The sequence below is a fragment of the Pseudophryne corroboree genome, chromosome 2 (genome assembly GCF_028390025.1).
Source record: "Pseudophryne corroboree isolate aPseCor3 chromosome 2, aPseCor3.hap2, whole genome shotgun sequence".
Lineage (NCBI taxonomy): Eukaryota > Metazoa > Chordata > Amphibia > Anura > Myobatrachidae > Pseudophryne > Pseudophryne corroboree.
In genome coordinates, this window is record NC_086445.1 from 478817000 (window position 1) to 478842906 (window position 25907).

At 46.7% G+C, this 25907-nt stretch overlaps 1 protein-coding gene across 2 annotated transcripts in view; it reads right to left on the minus strand.

Annotated features, from left to right (window-relative positions):
- GUSB (glucuronidase beta) overlaps window positions 1–25907 on the minus strand; it is a 134356-nt gene that overhangs the window by 23197 nt on the left and 85252 nt on the right. For both annotated transcript variants that reach the window (XM_063953839.1, XM_063953838.1), the window contains exons 7-9: window positions 20133–20311; window positions 6639–6785; window positions 4909–4993 (exon numbers count right to left, since the gene is read on the minus strand). In XM_063953839.1, coding sequence (XP_063809909.1) covers window positions 4909–4993; window positions 6639–6785; window positions 20133–20311 — 411 coding nt within the window. The remainder of the gene's footprint in view (window positions 1–4908; window positions 4994–6638; window positions 6786–20132; window positions 20312–25907) is intronic.

The following is a 25907-nucleotide window of genomic DNA, read 5'->3' on the forward strand; positions in this document are numbered from 1 at the left end:
CTTGATGGAGGCCAGACGAAGGCCCAAGACCAGGCCCTGTTGTAGAAAGGCCAAAAGTTTGGCCGTAGTAAACTTGTAAGCGTCATGATTGTTAGATGCGCACCAAGCAAAGTAAGAATTCCAGACCCTATGATAAATCTGAGCAGAAGTCGGTTTCCGGGCCTTCAACGCGGTTTGAATGACCGCCTCAGAAAATCCTTTGGCCCTTAAGACGGAAGCTTCAAGAGCCACGCCGTCAAAGCCAATCGGGCTAAATCCTGATATACACAGGGGCCCTGAACGAGGAGATCTGGGCTCTGCGGAAGTAGAAGGGGACGCTCTATCGACAGACCCTGTAGGTCTGAGAACCAATGCCATCTGGGCCACGCTGGAGCGATCAGAAGTAGGATTCCTCCTTCTTGCTTGAACTTCCTTATTACTCTGGGCAGGAGTGACACCGGAGGGAACACGTATGGCAGCCGAAAGTTCCATGGAATTGCCAGTGCGTCCACGAACGCTGCTTGAGGATCCCTTGTCCTTGCTCCGAAGACCGGAACCTTGTGATTGTGTCGAGATGCCATCAGGTTCACATCTGGAAGGCCCCACTTGTCTACGAGGCGTTGAAACACTTCTGGATGGAGGCTCCACTCTCCGGCGTGTACGTCCTGAAGACTGAGAAAGTCAGCTTCCCAGTTTAGGACCCCCGGAATGAACACTGCCAATATGGCTGGCAGATGGCGTGCCGCCCACTGAAGAATCCGAGATACTTCCCTCATTGCCATACGGCTTCAAGTGCCGCCTTGATGATTGATGTACGCCACCGTGGTGGCGTTGTCCGACTGTACTTGAACAGGTCTGTTCAGTATTAAATGCTGGGCCAAGTTTAATGAGTTGAACACCGCCCGCAATTCCAGAATGTTTAATCGGGAGGAGAGACTGCTCCTTGGTCTACCGACCCTGAAGGGTTGGAGATCCAGAAGGGACGACCCCTGCTCAATCATTGTTCCTGAAGCCACCAGCTCAGTGATAAGACGGACCTCCGGAGACAAGGAGATCATTTGAGACTTGATCCGGTGAGGCAGGCTGTCCTACTTGGCAAGAATCAACTTCTGCAGAGGGCGGGAATGGAATTGAGCGTACACCACCATGTCGAAAGCCGACACCATGAGACCTAGCACTTGAAGTGCCGAATGTATCGAATCCTGTCCTGAAGCTTCAGGAGTTTAACTGAGCAAACAGTTGATCTGCCCATGGCGGGTTAACCGCGGGGACCATACGGGGTTGTACCGGCACAGGAGGTCCCATAGGGGGCATTAGTCTAGTTACCAGCGTATTCAATAGCGTGGAGAAGGTAGCCCAAGGTGGGTCATTTTGAAACCCCGTTGCTACGGTCATCACTTGGGGGTAAGGATCCCCCAGAACCTGAACCCTCAGCTGCTACGTTTTTCTCAAATGTGTCTGCAGCGTCACCACCACGCAATGTGGGATCAGCCCCAGCACCATTGCCCTTTGTAGCTGACATATCCGAAAAGCTCAATGCAAGGCAACACAGTACAATATCAGCAGCACAATACCTGAAAAGAACCCCCTGTGCAGTGTATCAGCACAAACAGGGAATTCAAGAGGTACATGGTGACTAAAAATCACAGAGAAAAATACACACTGAGTACTGTATATCCTGTGAACTACGTATATTAAATGATAAACCTGACGCACTTAGCCCCCTCAGGTTATAGAATATAGGAGGCAGAGCCGTACCTAGGCATAGGCAAACTAGGCAATTGCCTAGGGCATCTGGTATACCTAGGGGCATAAGCAGCTTCTGCTGATTCAAATGATATGTGGCATGCTTATATTCTATGTGTAGCATTTCGTATGCAGATACAGCCACAGTCGCACACTGTATATAGGCATGCCGCATATCATTTTAATCAGCAGAAGCTGCTTGTGCATCCTAGCCATAAAGCAATGCAAATAAGATGCATTTTCATAAAAAAATAGGCACCCGACGTTAGCAGAGCAGCCAGTTGACTCACGCCAGGAACTATATGTGTCATTATGTGTATAAGGGCATTAATAATGTGTAAAATATGTGTAAGGGGCACTATGTGTGTCATTATGTGTATAAGGGCACTAATAATGTAAGGGACATTATGTGTATCATTATGTGTATAAGGGCATTAACAATGCGTGGCATATGTGTAAAGGAAATTATGTGTATAAGGGCATTAATAAGGGTTGGCATAATGTGTAAGCCGCATTATGTTTATAAGGACATTACTAATGTGTGTCATATGTGTATGGGGCATTACTGTGTGGTATTATGTGTATAAATGCATTACCAATGTGTGCCATCATGTGTATAAGGTGCTCTACTGTGTGGCGTAACATATAGAAAGGGCACAACTGTGTGGTCTAATGTGTGATGTAATGTGAATAAGGAGCAATATGGTGTGGTGTAATGTGAATAAGGAGCAATTCAGTATGATGTTATGTGAATGAGGGGCACTACTGTGAGGAATAACGTATATAAGGTAAAGTGGTACTACTGTGTGATGTAATGTGAATAAGGGACACTATCGCATTATAAATTGTGAATAAAGTTGCACTACTGTGTGAGGCATAAGTTGAATTGGGGGTACTATTGTGTGGCCATGCCCCTTGCCACAAAAACACTTACCTTTTTGGGCTGTGTGCTGAATGTGCACACTGTTCTTATTTAAATTACAGGGGGTAGGAAAACAAAAAAAGGACTGCTATGGGTGGGGAATGATGGTGCTGGGAAAGGGGTGCAGGGTCAGAGGCAGAACTAGCGGTGGTGCTAGGGGGCACCAGCCAAAAACTTGCCTAAGGCATCATATTGGTTAGGGCCGGCTCTGATAGGGGGTCATTCTGAGTTGTTCGCTCGCTAGAAGTTTTTAGCAGTCGTGCAAACGCTAAGCCGCTGCCCTCTGGGAGTGTATCTTAGCTTAGCAGAACGAAAGGATTGCAGAGCGACTGCAAAAAAAAATATTGTGCAGTTTCAGAGTAGCTCCAGACCTACTCCTAGCTTGCGCTCACTTCAGACTGTTCAGTTCCGGATTTGACTTCACAAACACGCCCTGCGTTCTCTCAGCCTTGCCTGTGTTTTTCCTGGCACGCCTGCGTTTTTTCGAACACTCCCTGAAACCGGTCAGTTGACACCCAGAAATACCCCTTTCCTGTCAATCACTCTGCGGCTGCCATTGCGACGGAAAAGCTTCGCTATACCTTGTGTAAAAATACTATGCCCGTTGTGAAAAGTACGTCGCGCATGTGCACTGCGTCGAATGCACGAAGATGCTGCTTTTTCACTTAATCGCTGCGCAGCGAACATTTTTATCTAGCTATCAACTCGGAATGACCCCCATAGGGATAGCAATCTGAGTGAGATGCACGAAATGGAGGTCACACAGCAGCTATATGCACACACACATAGGGAGTCATTCCGAGTTGATCGTAGCCGCTACGATCTTCTTCCCTGACAAGCTGGGGGGGGGGGGGGGGCGCCCAGCACAGGGCTTGCCCGCCCCGCATGTCAGTCCGACCCCCCTCGCAGAAGTGCAAAGGCATCGCACAGCGGCGTTGCCTTTGCACTTCAAGAGTAGCAACCGGCCAGCGCAGCTTTAGCGTGCTGACCGGGAGCTACTCATCGCTCCCCGGCCCGCAGCGGCTGCGTGTGACGTCACGCAGCCGCTGCGGTCCACCCCCCGTTCGGTCACGCCTGTGTTGGCCGGACCAAACCCACGAAACGGCGGCCAAACGCCGCTGTTCCGCCCCCTCCCGCCCAGCGATGGCCTCTGCCTGTCAATCAGGCAGAGGCGATCGCTTGCCTGCTACGGCCTTCGGCCGTCTGGCATGCACCGGCGCACTATGGCGCCGGCGCATGTGCAGTAGGGACCATCTGCTCTGCTGCGTTAAAATGCAGCGAGCGGGTCAGAATGACTACCCATAGTCACATTGTACAATGCAGAAATTATGACATGCAATAAAACTGCACTGGACTAGCAATACAGAGTAGTACTATGTATAGCTATACACTTAATAGATATAACAATGCACAGTAAAGACTGGATGTATATCACAGGGTACTTGTACTATATAACCCTGACTAAATGCACTCTTTCTTAACTAACACTGTCAGCAGACATGTAGAATACTTAAGTGTCCTGTAAAATGCACAGCGCTGACATGCAGACGGCTTTACAGAGGAGGATTTGCCCAAACAGTCCCAGGATCAGCTTATCCCCCTGCTGGACTTCACCACTAGGTACTGTGGGCTATATAAATGGTGTATGAGAGAAAACCAACCTGTGCCCTTGCCCTGGTGGTCTAGTGGGGTCCCTGTACTACCACAGTGTCCACGCCAGCGATGGGAGGCGGGCCGCGCGGGATCGCGATTTATAGCGGGTCCCGCCAGGGTGACCCACTTACCTCCTCCCTGAGTGCGGCCACGCGATCCAGGAGAACAGCGGTCATGTGTGTGACTAACTGGAAGAAAACCGGAGCCTCCGCTGTAAGTACCTGGCAACCAGGGCGCGGGAGTATACAGCGCCGCTGGGGGAGGTGATGGAGCTGCAGCAGGAGATGTCTGACTGACATCTAACACAGACAGTGCCTCTGCTGCAGCCCTTGAAGTCTTCATTTTTCTTTTAAAAGCTTCTTCTCAGGGCTGCTGGTGCAGCCCCCCTGTTTTATGCCTGCTTACTGCATGGCACCAACTACAAAACTGAGCTCCTGTGCACGGAGGCGGCGCTATGCATTCTGGGTACAGTCAAAGCTTTGAGCCTGTTGGTGCCTCGGATCAAGATCCTACTCTACACCCCAATGTAATTCCCTGTGGAGCCCAGTGTACCCCGCAGCAGAAAGACTGTTTGTATGAAATAGAATAAAGGTAAGAACTCAACCTACACCTTGGTCTTTGTCATAGCCAGCACTGCTAGCATAGGTTACTGGTCTAGTGTGGTCCAGCTGTTTAGTGTGGGCGATCACAGTCCTGCGGAAGGGAAACAGAAGTCATGCACAAAATATGCATCAGCTAATTAGTATTGGATCAGCTGAGATTACTGGGTGGAATGGATAAAATCTGTAGTACAATAAATAAAGGATAATAATATATACTACAGTCATGTGAGATAAAAATATACAGTATTTCAAATCTGTGCTTTTACAAATAAGGGCACAGGTAACGACTGTCTAGTACTCGGCAATTACTAACATTGCATAGATAACCCATAACAGATTTTTCTTTTGAGATTAACCAAGAAAAAAAGAAGAAGCCAATATGAAGGTTTCTTGCAGCATCATAGAGTCTGATCTTGGAGGAATACTCTGGGATACCCACTTCTGGAAATATGTGCAATGGTTTTCATGGTTCTCCATTTTGAAAAAAAACCTCTCAGTACAAGATAATGAATGTTGAATTGTTTGGAAATGGACTTATTATCCTTTCCAGACTGATAAAGCCAGTGATAACATACTGTAAACTGGTATGCTCAAGACCAAACTGCAGAAAGTCTTGCCTTAATGGGATAGCTGGTAGTGTGTCATGCTCACCAAATAATGGAGTGATGCACTTGGTTAGCAGCACATCGGGTAACGGACATTCTGTTATGACTACATAGTTTAAATGTTGACAGTGAACATGTCGGCATCTGCAGAATATCTATATCTGCACAGACTGGCAGCAGTGGGTAAGAGTAAGTCTGCGTCAGTGGAAGGTTAGTGTTAGAGATTAGCCATACTTCCTGCTATATGCTCTGCAGGAAGTCATCCTGATGTCACCACCGGACCCGGAAGACACCGCCTGTGCCGCCGGACCAGGCAAGTCACCACTAGACTACAAGGGACTTTTTTTTCACATTCTAATCATGTCGACATTTCAAGTATCAAGATAATGAATGTTGAATTGATCATGCATGTCGACTGTATTATCATGTCGACAATCTCATGTATGAAGGTCAACAAAATATAACATTTCTTGTCCTGATGTGTAAATGTGCAGGTTCTTAAAATGGTCAACAAACTCAAAAAAAGAAAACAAAATACTTTGTATGGGAACGTTAATTTCAATTGAAAAAGCTGCTGGTTGAACGCAGCGAAACGCGTTAGTTGTACAGAGATCCACACCAGGAACATAGGAGTGAAGGACCGGACCATTCCCTGATCTTGGCCAGATCAATTCACCAGCTTTTGGAGGACTTTAAATCAGCAAGTTGCACCAAGGAATTGTACCTATACCATACTGCATGAGGAGCTCATCACTAAAGATCCTGGAGCACGTCACCCTCTAACGGTAATAGTCATTCCAATTGGACACTGCTTACCTCCAGAGACTTAGTTCTTACTGGACTTTACAAATACAGGGGATTACCTTGGAACGGACTCCCATATATTATAAACCTATCAAGTTCCCGGCTGATTGGGTAACAAATATCTTTGCTATTGTATGAATTATACATTTTACAATCATTACTGCGCTCTGCAATAGCATTGCATTTATCGTTCAGTGGCCCAAGCTGACTGAAAGCAGTGTAGAGAAGAAAAAACCCTGTCACTTAAGTAACTGGCCACTTCATCCTGACGGTTTCTGCCCTAAACTCTTACAATGAAGTAATGAATGAAGACGTTCTGACACTTACCTAAAATAGGAACCTGCAACATTGAGCTGTGAGGCTGGTTCATTGGCAACTGACCACATCACCACAGAAGGCCTGTTCTTATCCCTGCGCACCAGCTCCTCCATGACAACTAAATGATGTTGCAGAGACTTATTTCCAAAACTCTCACTATTGGCATACAAACAAGACACAGCTTAAAAACAACCTAAAGCATGTTACAATAATTGTGTGATAGTGTACACCAATAGGCAGGTGTATACTCACTCAAACTGCAGTAAATATTAAAGCATTGACTCCAAAGACATACATTTACATAGTTCACAGGACATCACCTACCAACAGCCTATCAACCTATTTGGAGTTTGCCCAGGATTAATAACATGGACATTTTTAGCGAGTATTTTATCTTAAAAAACCTGGCACACCCTATATACTCTGTGGACAACATTCTCTATGACTGCTGAGTCCAACTGATGTGTTTATTTCTATGGAACATGGAGCCTGATTCAGGTTTGTAAGCAAAGCACAAAAAAGTAAGTGACTTTGTGTCTGGAACAAACCATGTTGCAATGCAAGGGGAGCAAACACATTTATATTCTTTCTGTGCAGGATAAATACTGGCTGCTTTTACATGTAGCCCACAAATGTTAGACAGCTTTATTTTAACACTATAATTATTTCAGTTTGAACATGTTCCACCTAAATCTAAATCTATGCACATGTTACATACGCCCCACCTGCAGTGCAACATGGTTTTGCACAGCTTCTTGTGTTTTTACTTTACTTACAAACATGTACAGTATCAGGCCCATGGTACATTGAGGAAACTAGTAGAGAAGAGGATCCAGATCTACATTAAAAGAACTGGTAATCCCACCTGCTGCATTGTAAAGGACTCTGATGTTTGGCTTACAAAACAAGTGTTGGACTCTGTGAGAAGAATTCTCTTAAAGGTAATGCTATTTTCCATCCATGCTATTTACTGAAGATAATCAGTATTGTAATTATTCCCAATGATGTGAAATCCCTGTCTGTATGCCAATTAAGAGTCAAATACAAAATCCATTTCAAAGCCTTGTGAGTATATCTAGATACATTTGGAATTCCCAATGGTGTATGTCCCACACAGATGAAGTGGGGTTTTAGATTTCAAAGACTGTTGGCTCCCAGGATCACACATTAAATCCGCATGTCAAGGGCTATACACAGACACAAAAATCAGCTAAAAAAAAAAATAGGATTTTAATACTTTAATCCTTTTCTCTTAGTCCGTAGAGGATGCTGGGGACTCCAAAAGGACCATGGGGCATAGACGGGATCCGCAGGAGACATGGGCACTTTAAGACTTTGAATGGTTGTCAACTGGCTCCTCCCTCTATGCCCCTCCTCCAGACTCTAGTTATAGAACTGTGCCCAGGGAGACGGACATTTCGAGGAAAGAATTTATTGTTTAAACATGGTGAGCGTCATACCAGCTCACACCGCAAACATGCCGCAGAACATGGCATTCAATAGAACACCAGCCGACGGCATGAAAAATATACAGCATATGCTGACCGAAAATGTAACACAACCTGTGTGTAAACACGACCAATAATATCATACCACATGCCATGGCATAAATAACGTCAGCAACAGACTGACTGAAAAGAAACACAACATGTGTAACCATAACCAATAACTGCAGATACAGTACGCACTGGGACGAGCGCCCAGCATCCTCTACGGACTAAGAGAAAAGGATTTACCGGTAGGTGTTAAAATCCTATTTTCTCCTACGTCCTAGAGGATGCTGGGGACTCCAAAAGGATCATGGGGTCTATACCAAAGCTCTAGAACGGGCGGGAGAGTGCGGATGACTCTGCAGCACCGATTGCCCAAACAAGAGGGCCTCAACAGCCAGGGTATCAAACTTGTAGAATATTTGCAAAATTGTTTGAACCCGACAAAGCAGCTGCTCTGCAAGGCTATAAACCCGAGACCCCTCGGGCAGCCGCCCAGGATGAGCCCACCTTCTTGGTAGAATGGGCCTTCGCCGATTTCAGTAATGGCAATCCAGCCGTAAAACGAGCAAGCTTGGAAGCAGGAACCCCAATCTTGTTGGGAGCATATAGAATAAACAGATCCTCCGTTTTCCTGATCTGAGCCAATCTGGCAACACAAATTTTCAAAATTCCGACCACATCGAGATACTCCGATGTCGCCCAGGCGTCAGTAGCCACCAGCACCACAATAGGTTGTTTCAAGTGAAACCGATAAAACCACTTTTGGCAGAAACTGCTGCCGAATTCTCAACTCCGCACTATCTTCATGGAAGATTAAACAGGGTTCTTGTGAGACCAAACCGCCAACACAGACACCCGCCTTGCGGATGACAAGGTCAACCTCCTGACCACTTTTCAAGTGAGGAATTTCAACTTAACCATACTGAAAAAGTTCAACCAAAGAAATTGTAGGAACTGCAACACCACGTAAAGATCCCATGGTGTCACAGAGGCACAAAGGGAGGATGGATGTGTAAGACTCCTTTTACGAAAGTATTAGACTCTGGAAAGGAGGCCAATTGTTTTTCGGAAGAAAACCAATAAGGCTGAAAGCTGAACCTTAATCAAGCCCAACCTAAGATCGCCTCCACACGATCTTGTAAGAAAAGAAGGGAGAAAACGATCCAACTGGAATTCTTCCGTAGGAACCTTCTTGGATTCACACCAAGCACCAAATTTTCCCCAAATATGGTGGTAATGTTTTGACGTTACTTCTTTTCTGACTGAAGAAGAGTAGGGAAGACTTCACTGGAAATACCCTTCCGGGATGGGATCTGACGGTCAATCTCCAAGTAGTCAATGGAAACCGCGGTAAGTCTTGGAACACACACAGTCCCTGTTATAACAGATCCTCTCACAGAGGAAGAGTCCAGGGATCTCCTATGAGTAATTGCTGAAGATCCGGATACCAGCCCTCCTTGACCATTCTGGAACAAGGAGGATCATCTGAACTTTTGTTCTTCTTATTATCTTTAACATTTTTGGAAAGAGTGGAAGTGGAGGGAACACAGAGACCGACCGAAACACCCACGGTGTCACTAGGGTGTCCACCGCTATCGCTTGAGGGACCCTCGACCCGTAACAAAATTTCTGAAGTTTCTTGTCGAGGCGAGATGCCATCTTGTCTATTTTTGGAATTCTCCAAAGACTTAACACTTCTGTGACAACCGCTTGATGAAGACTCAACCCTCCTGAAGGAGAACGTGTCCGCCGAGGAAGTCTGCTTCCCAGTTGTCCACTCTTGGAACGAACACTACTGATAGAGCGCGTAAATGTTTTCGTCGCCCAGCGGAAAATCTTTCTGGCTTCTGCCATTTCTTCTCCGGTTTTTGTCTGTAGAAAACCGTTATAAACGTCCCTTAAGTCTCGACCATTAAATGGGGCGACAAGTATCCTGACATGACACTTGTCCTCAGTGAGAATTGCGCCGCTACCACATGAGCGAGATACTGGTCTTGAAACCATGATTATCCCAGGTGGGAACCGGACCACTTGTACAACAGGTCCCGCTAAACACTCAGGCCTGCAACCTGCCCACTGAATGGCCTCGTAGGCCCCAACCATCTTTTTCAGCAACTGAATGTATCGACGGATTGACACCATTGCAGGTCTGCCAGACTCTGAATTCTCAGAGCTTCCCCTTTTTTTTTTTTTTTGAAAGCAAACAAACTCTTCTCAGTACTGCCTCCAATAATATTGCCCAAGCCGATCACCGCGTCGTTGGGACCAACAGGGATTCTGGCAAGTCCTGTTGTTGAAGAACTGTCAAGGAGAAAATAAGAATTTACTCACCGGTAATTCTATTTCTCGTAGTCCGTAGTGGATGCTGGGAACTCCGTAAGGACCATGGGGAATAGACGGGCTCCGCAGGAGACTGGGCACTCTAAGAAAGAATTAGGACTACTGGTGTGCACTGGCTCCTCCCTCTATGCCCCTCCTCCAGACCTCAGTTAGGGAAACTGTGCCCGGAAGAGCTGACACAATAAGGAAAGGATTTGGAATCCCGGGTAAGACTCATACCAGCCACACCAATCACACCGTACAACTCGTGATACTATACCCAGTTAATAGTATGAATAACAACTGAGCCTCACGAACAGATGGCTCATAACAATAACCCTTTAGTTAGGCAATAACTATATACAAGTATTGCAGACAATCCGCACTTGGGATGGGCGCCCAGCATCCACTACGGACTACGAGAAATAGAATTACCGGTGAGTAAATTCTTATTTTCTCTGACGTCCTAGTGGATGCTGGGAACTCCGTAAGGACCATGGGGATTATACCAAAGCTCCCAAACGGGCGGGAGAGTGCGGATGACTCTGCAGCACCGAAGGAGCAAACTCAAGGTCCTCCTCAGCCAGGGTATCAAACTTGTAGAATTTTGCAAACGTGTTTGATCCCGACCAGGTAGCAGCTCGGCAAAGTTGTAAAGCCGAGACCCCTCGGGCAGCCGCCCAAGAAGAGCCCACCTTCCTCGTGGAATGGGCTTTGACTGATTTAGGATGCGGCAGTCCAGCCGCAGAATGTGCAAGTTGAATCGTGGAGCAGATCCAGCGAGCAATAATCTGCTTAGAAGCAGGAGCACCCAACTTGTTGGGTGCATGCAGGATAAACAGCGAGTCAGTCTTTCTGACTCTAGCCGTCCTGGAAACATAGATTTTCAGGGCCCGGACTACGTCCAGCAACTTGGAAGCCTCCAAATCCCGAGTAGCCACAGGCACCACAATAGGTTGGTTCAAATGAAACGCTGATACCACTTTAGGGAGGAATTGGGGACGCGTCCTCAATTCTGCTCTGTCCATATGGAAGATCAGATAGGGGCTTTTACAGGACAAAGCCGCCAATTCTGACACCCGCCTAGCCGAAGCCAAGGCCAAAAGCATGACCACTTTCCACGTGAGATATTTTAATTCCACGGTCTGAAGTGGCTCAAACCAATGTGATTTTAGGAAATCCAACACAACGTTGAGATCCCAAGGTGCCACTGGGGGCACAAAAAGGGGGCTGAATATGCAGCACTCCCTTAACAAACGTCTGAACTTCAGGCAGTGAAGCCAGTTCTTTTTGAAAGAAAATAGACAGGGCTGAAATCTGGACTTTAATGGAACCCAATTTTAGGCCCATAGTCACTCCTGACTGTAGGAAGTGCAGAAATCGACCCAGCTGAAATTCTTCTGTGGGGGCCTTCATAGCCTCACACCAAGCAACATATTTTCGCTATATGCGGTGATAATGCTTTGCTGTCACATCTTTCCTAGCTTTTATCAGCGTAGGAATGACTTCAACCGGAATGCCCTTTTCCATCAGAATCCGGCGTTCAACCGCCATGCCGTCAAACGCAGCCGCGGTAAGTCTTGGAACAGACAGGGCCCCTGCTGTAGCAGGTCCTGTCTGAGAGGCAGAGGCCAAGGGTCCTCTGAGATCATTTCTTGTAGTTCCGGGTACCAAGTCCTTCTTGGCCAATCCGGAACGATGAGTATAGTTCTTACTCCTCTCTTTCTTATTATCCTCAGCACCTTTGGTATGAGAGGAAGAGGAGGGAACACATAAACCGACTGGTACACCCACGGTGTCACTAGAGCGTCCACAGCTATCGCCTGAGGGTCCCTTGACCTGGCGCAATATCTTTTTAGCTTTTTGTTTAGGCGGGACGCCATCATGTCCACCTGTGGCCTTTCCCAACGGTTTACAATCAGTTGGAAGACTTCTGGATGAAGTCCCCACTCTCCCGGGTGGAGGTCGTGCCTGCTGAGGAAGTTTGCTTCCCAGTTGTCAACTCCCGGAATGAACACTGCTGACAGTGCTATCACGTGATTTTCCGCCCATCGGAGAATCCTTGTGGCTTCTGCCATCGCCATCCTGCTTCTTATGCTGCCCTGTCGGTTTACATGGGCGACCGCCGTGATGTTGTCTGACTGAATCAGCACCGGCTGGTTTTGAAGCGGGGGTCTTGCCTGACTTAGGGCATTGTAAATGGCCCTTAGTTCCAGAATATTTATGTGTAGTGAAGCCTCCTGACTCGACCATTGTCCTTGGGAGTTTCTTCCCTGCGTGACTGCCCCCCAACCTCGGAGGCTTGCATCCGTGGTCACCAGGACCCAGTCCTGTATGCCGAATCTGCGGCCCTCTAGAAGATGAGCACTCTGCAGCCACCACAGCAGAGACACCCTGGCCCTCGGGGACAGGGTGATCAGCCGATGCATCTGAAGATGCGATCCGGACCACTTGTCTAACAGATCCCACTAAAAGATCCTTGCATGGAACCTGCCGAATGGAATTGATTCGTAAGAAGCTACCATCTTTCCCAGGACTCGCGTGCAGTGATGCACCGACACCTGTTTTGGTTTCAGGAGGTCTCTGACCAGAGATGACAACTCCTTGGCCTTCTCCTCCGGGAGAAACACCTTCTTCTGTTCTGTGTCCAGAATCATACCCAGGAACAGCAGACGCGTCGTAGGAACCAGCTGCGACTTTGGAATATTCAGAATCCAGCCGTGCTGTTGTAGCACTTCCTGAGATAGTGCTACTCCGACCAACAACTGCTCCCTGGACCTCGCCTTTATAAGGAGATCGTCCAAGTATGGGATAATTATAACTCCCTTCTTTCGAAGGAGTATCATCATTTCGGCCATTACCTTGGTAAATACCCTCGGTGCCGTGGACAGACCAAACGGCAACGTCTGGAATTGGTAATGGCAGTCTTGTACCACAAAACGGAGGTACACCTGGTGAGGTGGGTAAATGGGGACATGCAGGTAAGCATCCTTGATGTCCAGTGATACCATGTAATCCCCTTCTTCCAGGCTTGCAATAACCGCCCTGAGCGATTCCATTTTGAACTTGAACCTTCTTATATAAGTGTTCAAGGATTTCAAATTTAGAATGGGTCTCACCGAACCGTCTGGTTTCGGTACCACAAACATTGTGGAATAGTAACCCCGTCCCTGTTGAAGGAGGGTAACTTTTATTATCATCTGCTGGAGGTACAGCTTGTGAATTGCCGCCAGCACTACCTCCCTGTCCGGGGGAGTAGCTGGCAAGGCTGATTTGAGGTAATGGCGAGGGGGAGACGTCTCGAATTCCAGCTTGTATCCCTGAGATACCACTTGTAGAACCCAGGGATCCACCTGTGAGCGAACCCACCGGTCGCTGAAGTTCCAGCAACGGGCCCCCACCGCACCTGGCTCCACCAGTGGAGCCCCAGCGTCATGCGGTGGATTTAGTGGAAGCAGGGGAGGATTTCTGTTCTTGGGAACTGGCTGTATGGTGCAGCTTTTTCCCTCTACCCCTGCCTCTGGGCAGAAAGAACGCGCCTTTAACCCGCTTGCCTTTCTGGGGCCGAAAGGACTGTACCTGATAATACGGTGCTTTCTTTGGCTGTGAGGGAACATGGGGTAAAAATGTCGACTTCCCAGCTGTCGCTGTGGAAACGAGGTCCGAGAGACCATCCCCAAACAATTCCTCACCCTTGTAAGGCAAAACCTCCATGTGCCTTTTAGAATCCGCATCACCTGTCCACTGCCGAGTCCATAATACTCTCCTGGCAGAAATGGACATTGCATTTATTCTAGATGCCAGCCGGCAAATATCCCTCTGTGCATCTCTCATGTATAAGACTACGGCTTTAATATGCTCTATGGTTAGCAATATAGTGTCCCTGTCAAGGGAATCAATATTATCAGACAGGGAATCAGACCACGCTGCTGCAGCACTGCACATCCATGCTGAAGCAATAGCAGGTCTCAGTATAGTACCTGAGTGTGTATATACAGACTTCAGGATAGCCTCCTGCTTTCTATCCGCAGGCTCCTTTAAGGCGGCCGTATCCTGAGACGGTAGTGCCACCTTTTTTGACAAGCGTGTGAGCGCTTTATCCACCCTCGGGATGTCTCCCAACGTACCCTGTCCTCTGGCGGGAAAGGGTATGCCATTAGTAACTTTTTAGAAATCACTAGTTTTTTAACAGGGGAAGCCCACGCTTCTTCACACACTTCATTTAACTCATCTGAAGGGGGAAAAACCACTGGTTGCTTTTTCTCCCCAAACATAATACCCTTTTTAGTGGTACCTGGGTTAATGTCAGAAATGTGCAACACATTTTTCATTGCCGTAATCATGCAACGGATAGCCCTAGTGGAATGTACATTAGTCTCGTCGTCGTCGACACTGGAGTCAGACTCCGTGTCGACATCTGTGTCTGCCATCTGAGGTAGCGGGCGTTTTTGAGCCCCTGATGGTCTTTGCGACGCCTGGGCAGGCACTGGCTGAGAAGCCGGCTGTCCCACAGCTGTTATGTCATCGAACCTTTTATGTAAGGAGTTGACACTGTCGGTTAATACCTTCCACATATCCATCCACTCTGGTGTCGACCCCGCAGGGGGTGACATCACATTTATCGGCACCTGCTCCGCCTCCACATAAGCCTCCTCATCAAACATGTCGACACAGCCGTACCGACACACCGCACACACACAGGGAATGCTCTGACTGAGAACAGGACCCCACAAAGTCCTTTGGGGAGACAGAGAGAGAGTATGCCAGCACACACCACAGCGCTATATAAACAGGGATTTACACTACACAAAGTGATTTTCCCTATAGCAGCTATAATACACAGTTTTGCGCCTAAATTTAGTGCCCCCCCTCTCTTTTTTACCCTATTGAGCCTGGAAACTGCAGGGGAGAGCCTGGGGAGCGTCCTTCCAGCGGAGCTGTGAAGAGGAAATGGCGCCAGTGTGCTGAGGGAGATAGCCCCGCCCCTTTTTCGGCGGGCTTCTCCCGCTCTTTATATTAATATTATGGCAGGGGATTTTTACACATATATAGTTTATTAGACTATATTATGTGTTTTTTGCCATTTTAAGGTAATCTAATTGCAGCCCAGGGCGCTCCCCCCCAGCGCCCTGCACCCATCAGTGACCGGAGTATGTGGTGTGCATGGGGAGCAATGGCGCACAGCTGCAGTGCTGTGCGCTACCTTAATGAAGACCGGAGTCTTCAGCCGCCGATTTCCAGGACGTTCTTCTTGCTTCTGGCTCTGCAAGGGGGACGGCGGCGTTGCTCCGGGACCAGACGACCGAGGCTGGGCCTGTGTTCGATCCCTCTGGAGCTAATGGTGTCCAGTAGCCTAGAAGCCCAAGCTAGCTGCAAGCAGGTAGGTTCACTTCTCTCCCCTCAGTCCCACGTAGCAGTGAGTCTGTTGCCAGCAGATCTCACTGAAAATAAAAAACCTAATAAATACTTTCTTTACTAGGAGCTCAGGAGAGCCCCTAGTGTGCAACCAGCTCGAGCCGGGCACAGATTCTTACTGAGGTCTGGAAGAGGGGCATAGAGGGAGGAGCCAGTGCACACCAGTAGTCCTAATTCTTTCTTAGAGTGCCCAGTCTCCTGCGGAGCCCGTCTATTCCCCATGGTCCTTACGGAGTTCCCAGCATCCACTAGGACGTCAGAGAAAACAACGGTTTTGCACCATTTGGCTTCTTGATCTCTCCGTGATTCGGAGAGCGATCCAGTACAGAATAAATATGACTCCTTACTATCGAAGGAAACCCATCATACCGCCATCACCCTGGTGAAATGGTAACAATCCTGAATCGCAAACCAAAGGTAAGCCTAATGCGGAAGAAACCGTAATTAGACCTCCTTACTCCACTTACAGAGTGGAGAACCCTGCCATGAGAGATTCCCTCATGGAGTTTAAGTAGGAAAATTGGGATTTGTCTGACCGAGTCGTCCGGCCTCGGGAGCACGAAAAAGCTTGAACAACAGCTTCTTCTTTTTTTTTTTTTATGACCGGAACAGCAGGACAATGACCTGATCCAGACACAACTCTTGTATTGCGTCACATACTACCTCCCTGTCATGAGGAGGATCGGTAAGGTTGATTTGAAAAAATCAGTGAGGGGAACGTCTGGAACTCCTGTATGTCCCCCTAGGGACTAAATCCTTAACTCACTGGTCCAAGTCCTTTCCAGGACTGACTGACGAGTTTTAGACGAGGTCCTACCTGTGTGTACCGCAAGATAGACCCAACGTCCCACGGTGGACGTGGCAGAAAGAATGGATGATTTCTGCTCTTGTGAACCTGAAAATGCAGCTGACCTCTTACCTTTTTTACCTTCCTTTACCTGCAAAGAAAGGGGAATCCTTACCTATTCGGTCGAAATGACTGCATCCTACCATAATGCGTCACCAACCGTTGTGAGGGAACATAGGGCAAGAAGGTAGATTTACCCGTGACACCTGCCGAGAGCATATTAACAAGGCCATCACCAAACCAGGCTTCTCCTGTATGGGGAAGAGACTCCACTTCTTTTCGGAGTCAGCATTTGCATCTCTTTGGTGAATCCACAACGCCCTCCTAGCCGAGACCGCCATGGAAGTGGCCCGCACACCCAAGAGTCCCATCCCTTGTAGTCGCACGGCAGTATGTTGCAATGTTCTAGACATGACCCAACTTAAGGAGTATCACATCTCTCCTCAGGGTAATTATATCGGATGACCAAGTAACCGACCATTTCTGAATATAAGCACTCCCCCCTGCGCATGCAATGCAAGTATAATCAAAGCATATAATTAAAATATCACTTGCTTCCTGTAAACGATCCTTTGTGACAGGGCCCCGTGCAGAACAGGGGATGACTCTCACTTTATTCTATCCATGGCGGGAACAGAATAAACACTCGGACTCCTCGTGATGATTTGAAACCATCTTGTCACGGCTGACCTAGAGTTATTCAACAGAGCGACCAGCACATGAGAAGGAAAAGTTTACTTCAGCTTTCATTATAAATTTTTTTGTATAAATATACACATTTAAATACACATATACACACACATATATCTATATAAACATATCTCATATATATATATATATATATATATTTGTCAGGAACAGCAGGGTCCCTAGTGACATTAATGCGTTCTTAATGTGTATGAACATGTACTGAATGCCGATGTTGTGGATCTAATCAGGAAACATTATGGTCAACATAAGACATAGTATTCGTGTCGACAACAGGGAGTAGTAACTGGGCAAAATAACAAGTTTGCAACCCCGAGGGGTCTGAGGGAAAAATATACATATTTTTAATATTACGCCCCCTGTGCTCGAGCTACAGCCCAATGCAACCGTACCATACACACACACACACACACACACACACACACACACACACACACACACACACACACACGTATAGCTTTTTTGAAATGCATCACATTATCATGTTAATTTATATCCAGTCATATTAGTTGGTGCCGACAGGGTCACCCACATACGTCTGTATCTCCCATATAGTTTTATCTTTGGAAAAGCATACAACTACTGACATGCTGACACTTAATCGCTTGGATCAAGTACCATCAGGAGTCGGCGGTGCCGACAGAGGGATACCCATAGCCGTTTGTGGCAGAGCACTCACACATGCACATGCCGACACACGTGTACTAAACACCCACCAACATTACACTGACTATAATGGGTAGATCCCAGTATCTGACAGGGAAAACACAGAAACCGTTTACCAACTCATTCACCACACCTTATATATAGTGCTTTATTCTTGTACATATATTGCACTAAACACTGTGCCCCCCCCCCCGTTTTACACTGTGAGCTGTTCATCTGTGTTTTGGCGGTGCCAGCATCTCTGTGAGGAGAAAATGGCGCTGGATAGAGTTGTGAGTACTAAGCCACGCCCCCTTATCGGCGCGCTTCAGTCCCGCTAGTTTTTCACATTTTTATACTGGTGGGGGTCAGTATACAGTGCCTATGCACTGTATACATCTTTGCCAGGCTATATATATGAGGTATATTGCTGCCCAGGGCGCCCCTGCGCCCTGCACCCTTGTAGTGCCGCTTGTGTGTGGGAGCAATGGCGCGCAGCGCGACCGCTGCGCGATACCTCAGAGACTCTGAAGTCTTCTGCCGTCACTGAAGTCTTCTGTTCTTCTTTTACTCACTGGTTTCTGTCATCTGACTCTGCGAGGGGGGTGACGGCGCGGCTCCGGGAACGAGCAGCTAGGCGTACCAAGTGATCAGACCCTCTGGAGCTAATGGTGTCCAGTAGCCTAAGAACCAGAGCCTTGAAACTCACAGAAGTAGGTCTGCTTCTCTCCCCTCAGTCCCACGATGCAAGGAGCCTGTTGCCAGCAGTGCTCCCTGAAAATAATAAACCTAACATAAAGTCTTTTCCGAGAAACTCAGTAGAGCTCCTCAGTGTGTGACCAGTCTCTCTGGGCACAGAATCTAACTGGAGTCTGGAGGAGGGGCATAGAGGGAGGAGCCAGTTCACACCCATTCAAAGTCTTAAAGTGCCCATGTCTCCTGCGGATCCCGTCTATACCCCATGGTCCTTTTGGAGTCCCCAGCATCCTCTAGGACGTAGGAGAGAAAAGAAAACAAAAGCACAATGCTGTCAATAGTCCAATCCAGAAATATTGTTCAACATTCATGCTTGCATAGAACTCTATAGGTATTTTCCAAAAGACATGTTCAATTTATATGCTAGTCCCTAGAGAAACTGCAGTAATTATCATCTAAATCATGGATTCATGGTTTTAATATTGTCAAATTTCACACGTAAGAAGGTATGACCTATGGATTGAATGCAAAGATAATGGAAGTAATGTTTGATTTTTTTTTCTTTAGATGGTCAATAAGATGAGAAGCTGTCTTGTTTCTTACCAACCTTATGTACAGAAATGTTGTTTAAAGAAAACTGCTTTGCATAATCTTACAGTATGTCATTTATCATCATCTTTTTATATCTTAAGCATAGTGACATTTTTCATCATATTAAACTACATTTAAAGGTTCTGTATTTGTATTCCTAAGGGATTGACATGTTAGACGAGCTTGGCAGTTTGATAAAAAAATTCTACCGAACTAAATATAGGGAACGGTGTTTAAATTAAGTTGTGATTATATTTTTAGTTTAAACAGCAAGTGAATACTTCCACAAAGATTCAGCCATGAAAACAAATCTTTTTTTATGGCAGTACTGGAAGATTAATATTAAGTTTGAGTGATAAAAAGTGTGATTTTAATAGTTTTTAGACAAACCATGTACTTTTGTTTAATTAACCCTTTGCCGCACAAACAATTCATGCAGGCTCAGGTGGGGCTGTATGTAACAAATCTTTGGATTTATTTAGCACACAAATTGATTTGAGATATTAAACTATAAACACCCCCATTATTTCCCCCCTTTGGTACCATATTACACTGATAACATGTTTGTTATATACAGGAAGTCCTAGTAACATGTTGTGTTTATACATTTGATATAGGTCCAATTCTGATTCTTACAATATGAAATACTGTGTCATTCAGACCCAGTGACAAACTGTCCAGCAAATTATCCTGAGTAACTTTGTTTTATGGAGAAACAAAACATATTAACACAAGCAGTGTTACTACTCTTTAAAAGACAAATGCTATGAAAGAAGAAGGGTTTCTTACGGCTTTTTTATTCCCACTCCAGGACATTCATCAATGACCACAATACCATATTTATCACACAGGTCCATGATTTCTTCAGCATAAGGGTAATGGCTAGTGCGAAATGAATTTGCACCCATCCATTTTAGTAGATTAAAATCCTTCATGATTAAAGACCAGTCTAAACCTTTGCCTCTGATCTGTTGAAAGTTAATAACAATAATAATAAACATTATTAATAATAATAATAATAATAATAATAATAAATATCTATTCACCTGGAGAGAGGGGCAGCATCTCACAAAGCACTCAGCATGCCCCCCACAGCAGCAAAAAAAGGGGCATGGCCCATGATCACGGCACTTCATTGAAGCCAAGCTCCCTACCCGTGAGGTCATGCCCCCTAATTTCTGTGTCCCTCCTCCCAATTTTCTAAAGTTGGGAGGTATGCACACATTAAAATAATGTTTCAGTATTGTGTCAGACATGCTAACATGTCCCCAGATCATCATCATCATTTTAGTGTTTGCTCCCATTTATAAGTTGGCTGGGAGCAGTTATAGAGTGAGCACTATGCCAACAGACATGGCTTAACTTGTGTGCCCTGCAGTTATCCAGAATAGTGAGTACGTGAAGATTTCCTCCATTCTGCCGCTTATGCCCATCTCCAGCGGGAAGAGCCTGGATAGGCGCTTTCTAAAATAGGCCAAATACAATAAGGGAACAATGTGAACACATGCATCCCTGAAAGACCTTATATATATATGCTTGTGAATGTTGGATCATCTGCTGGTAGTCAGGGGCAGGTGCAATGCAAATACTGGACAATGATGAGTACAGGCAGCAGCACAGGCTCTTTGTGAACAACCCACTAACTGGAGATTTCCTCTGCATATGGATGAAAACACACATTTGTATTTTTAAGTGCAACATATTTTCCTACCTACTCTGTCTTGTCCAAAGTGCATTTTACCAACTAGTTTGGTAAAAAAAAAAAAACATGACAGTTTGACCAAATATGCACGTGAATATATGCCCAGCATTACAGAGAGCTTGTCTGGCACAAAGCATATCAAACTTTCTCCAATTTCACTTTAAGTAGGGGCTTGGCTTAGCACAGGGTGAGGGAAAAAACAAACAAACCTAGATTTTAAAAGGATAACAAAAAAAGCATCGTATATGCTATTCAAATTTGGTTTTGAATATGATAACGTCCAGATGGTGGCCTTCTTTCATGATACACATTTGTAGTCAATTTCTGAAGTTTTCGCATCACTCGGTGGGTCAGTTTGTTGACAAAGCTTACGCTCATTTGTCTGGCTACGTTAACAAGCAGAATTGTTGTTACTGGGTGGTGAACAATCCCTATCAGCTTCATGAAAGGCCTCTACGCAGCCAACGGGGCCATCTGAGAGCTGACATCTGCAAACATCGACCAAGAACCATTAATGAACTGCAGGCTGCTCTATGCCAAGAAATTACAATATCATAGTCAAAACTTATTGAAAATAAACTGTATTCCATGCACTTTTAGTTTATGTACTAAAATATTGAATAGCATTTACCGTGTTTTTTTTTGTTAACTTTTAAAATCTGGGAGGTGTTTTTTCTCACCCTGTACATCTATTGGACTCATTCAGTACATTTTATGGAATGGAATTTATATAATGGATTCTAGAGAAGGCTTGTTTGTCTTTCCTGTAGTACCTTTCTAAAATATTGCAATTCAAAATCAGAATTTTGGTACTTACCGATAAATCCCTTTCTCCGATTCCACAGGGGCCACTGGAGCGTAGTTACAATGGGGAAATAGTAGGCAGTAATTGGGAGCTGGCACTTTAAAATTCTCACACTGTGGCTAGCTCCTCCCCTACTATCTCCCCTCCAAGCCAGTCCACGTAAAACTGTGCCCGAGGAGAGCTGGAATAAACAAACCGTAAGGTAGAGGAGGTTAATGAAGCCCTGTAAACCAGGATAACACAGACCAAACCTGGAACAGAACCTAGCAACCAACCGGCTAGCCCGAACTCAACAAGCAGTCATATGGTGATCTGCAAACCGTTAAGCAAAAAACAAGGAGGAACAGCGCTGGGCGGGCGTCTAGTGGCCCCTGTGGAATCGGAGAAAGGGATTTATCGGTAAGTACCAAAATCCTGATTTCTCCTTCATCCACTAGGGGCCACTGGAGCGTAGTTACAATGGGGATGTCCCAGAGCTCCCAAAACGGGTGGGAGAGCGCTGAGAGTCCTGTAAAACCGCTCGGCCAAACTGTGATGCAGAGGCCGCAAAAGTGTCAAACCTGTAGAATTTGACAAAAGGAATGTCGGTCCGACCAAGTAGCCGCCCGACATAAAGTAGTCATGGAGACCCCACGGGCAGCCACCCACGAAGGTCCCACCACGCGCGTAAAGTGCGCTGAAATGGAAAACGGAGGCTCCTGAGCAACCGCCAAGAAGACTGTCTGATGGTCAGATGTATCCAACAGCCCAGCATATGCTGGGACCCCGGCTATTTAGTACGGGAGCATCGTACAGAACAAAGAAGAAAAGCCCTTCGTCGAATAGCCTAAGACCTCTGTAGAGAGAGTCGGCGAGCCCTGACAACAGTCAAAGAGGACCGAAAAACACTAGTGTCAGATTTATATGAAAAACGGACATCCCCTTTGGAAGAAACGACCGCTGAGGCCGAAGCTCAGCCGGGGGAGTTGCCAATAGAGAACTCCCTGAAAGAGAGCCCGAACTTACGGCCGCCAGGCTAATCTCTTTTGGAAGAAAACCGAAAAAGGCAGAGACCTAAAATTCAGGTCAATGTGGTTTGAAGCACAGCGGAGCAAAACCTCCCAGAGAAACCAAAGATGACGGCTGAATGGTAACTGAAAGAAGGGGAAAACCCCTTTTATCCTTAGTATGTCCCATACAGTTTTCCAAAAGTGGCAAAAGCGAGAAGAGGTAACAGACTTCTGAAATCGGGGCCCAGTAGGCCTAACCGAACTAGGGAACTCCTCCCTTCTGAGGTCTCGTGAACAGTCACACGGTTAAATGAAACCAGTGTAAGATTGAACAAAGAAAAGGGCCCTGTTGAAGTAGACAGTCCAGTCGAGGTAGGAGTCAAGGCTCCTCTACTGACAACAGGTGTAGCTGTTTCTTCAAGTCATGTGTGGCCCAACCGGAGCCACCGAGAGGACTAGCACGCATATTTCCCTCCTGTGTTACCGAAAGAGAGGTAGAAATAGAAAAGGAGGCAGGATAGAATAACCAGAAAACTCCCAGGAGCCCTGAGGGCATCCTCGGCTACTGCCGCCAGAGCTCACGTCCGAGAGTAGTAAAGGGTTAAAGAGTCAGTCAGAACGCCCTGAGGTCGATCCGAAATCTCCGCCAACAGCGGACCAGTTGACAAAACTCCGGGGAATGTCCCCTCACCCGGGAGTCTGACCTGGCGGCTTGACCTGGAAAGAAGATTGTTGTCCCCCGCTCTGAGGGGAATGTAGGCGACCACTCATTGCGTCGCAGCTTGACTGAAGAAATAGAGTACCTGGTGCCGAGGAAGGAAAAATCCTCCGACGGACCGTGTTGAGAAACGTCTACGAGGGGCATAATTTTTGGATCCGTGTCGAACCAGAAGCTCCTGGATCCTCCGGATATTCAGAAGCCACCTAATGTACAAAGTGGGATAGTAGCAGTAGATTGTCCCATTAGGGAACCAACGTACTTCCTGCCCTTGGGAAAGATTTATTCTGGGATCTTCCTGAACCCTGTGTGAGCGGAAGAGAGACCGAATGGAAATTAACTGACAGTGAAAATGAGTATCCTGTAATGCGAATCTGAGAAAAGCCCGATGAGGAAACCCAACGGAAATCAGTAAACAGGCCTCCCTGCAGACAAGGGACACGTAAAACTCCCTATCTTGTCCAAAACTAGCAATCACAGACTGAAAGGATTCTAAGGCCAGAATAGGCCTGGCCGAGCCAACAGGCTTCGGAACGTGAAAAGAAAACAAAGGCCTGAGAACTGTCCTGATTCAAATGATATCTGAAAAACAGGGATCAACATCCTTTGCGGTTAGAAGCATATGGAGCGCCGACTGCAGTATGACTCTCTTGACTCCTGAGACGGTTGTACTCCAAAATCTAGTCTGTAACCGCCCAAGCCTTCTCAGTACTCCCCGTAGGACCCCGACATGTGCCTACCCTGGGACCCTCCAGGTGGTAGGAAGGTTTGACCTGTAGTGGGTGTATTGGATGACAAAGTCAGACTGGACCGAGGATGCTGAACCTCTGCTTCTGTGATCTTTGTTTATATTGGAGGATATAAATATGTACATCTTAGGAATAATTTTTATATGGCATGAACAGGGCCGTCTTAACAGCAGGGTAGGCCCCTGGGCAAAGCAATGCATTGGGGCCCCTACCCATCCTTCAGCGGTAGGGGTGGGGGGTGCTATCAGTGGCATCTTTGATGTCCCACGGGCAGTAAGGGCTGTTCTATCTTCCGCTCAGCATGTAGGACCTGGATATCGCCCGTGTGGAGTCGAAAGCTTGAAAAGGCACGGAAAAATCTAAAGGAAAGACCGGTAAAGGTCTGTCTTGGAGCTGGGGCAGTAGTAGGAGAAAGCAAAGTGGACTTACCTCCAATGGTTCAAGAAATCCTGCAGAAAGTTCCTTCCCCTGAACCATCTGCCCCGTAGGATTTCATGTTCACCTGTCACTGTCGCAGCCCCAGATGTCGTCGGGTTAAGACAGCCCAAGCGAAAATGCAGGTTCCGAGTCTGCAGACGTGAAGACCTCCAAAGAACATAAAGCAGAATCGTGATTCTGACCCGTACCAAAGTATCAATTGATCCTGATGCGAAACATCCTGTAACCTAGAGGACAATTGTTCCACAACCTACCTGCTCCGGACAAGGTAGAAACCCCGCTGCCGTATATGTGCGTTCGATGGATCCCTGAGCAAGGTTGCCTCAGGAAAAAACGGCAGCTTGTTGGACCGGCGACACATCGAGGGGTATACCCTGGAGAGGTACTGATACCATTTCCTGCCGTCTGCGGGGAAAGGATAGGAAAACAAACATTGTTTGATACCTGAAATTGTGTATTCGGGTGTCTACCGGAGCCTGCCCAGCTCATCCGATACTGGACCAGTCGCTGTCATTTCGTCATCGGCGTTGAACCCTGATGGACTTGACGTGTCCGCCTCCTTTACCTGCAGTATCAGACGAACTGCTGTATAATGCACCTGGATATACTGAGACACTGGTTCAGACTCCACAGAAAACAGACATCATCAGTATTGTAACATGGAAGGTTAGCAAGGTTCCTTTAGAAACCTGGAGAGGTGAAATGACGTACAAGGTCTCTGGTTAAGAGTGACATTACCTGCATAATCTGAGCTGTTCAAACAGGAGTGTCCTGCAGGTGCGTGGAGGGTTAAGCAGATGGCTCCACCCCATACTTCACACCTAAGAGGGAATTCTTTGACTATCCCAGGTGAGACAAACGAAAGGAGAAAAGGTGGGTTAAATAAACACAGCCCTATGTAAGGTCTGCACTATAATGTGTGACCGACACGATTCAAATAAACTTTCTGGAGCAGCGGAGACCTGAACCAGTAGCGCTGTGCTGTGGGACAGGAGTCTTAGCCCTAGGCTATAGGAGCTTTGGATTCAAACCCCTGTTCAGATAGCCGCTACTAGCGTACTGAGCCACCGCGCTATTTGTCTGATGCCTTACACACATTCCCAAATTACAAATAGCATTAGTAATTAGTGACACCAAGGAATAATATAAAGGGAAGGCAACAC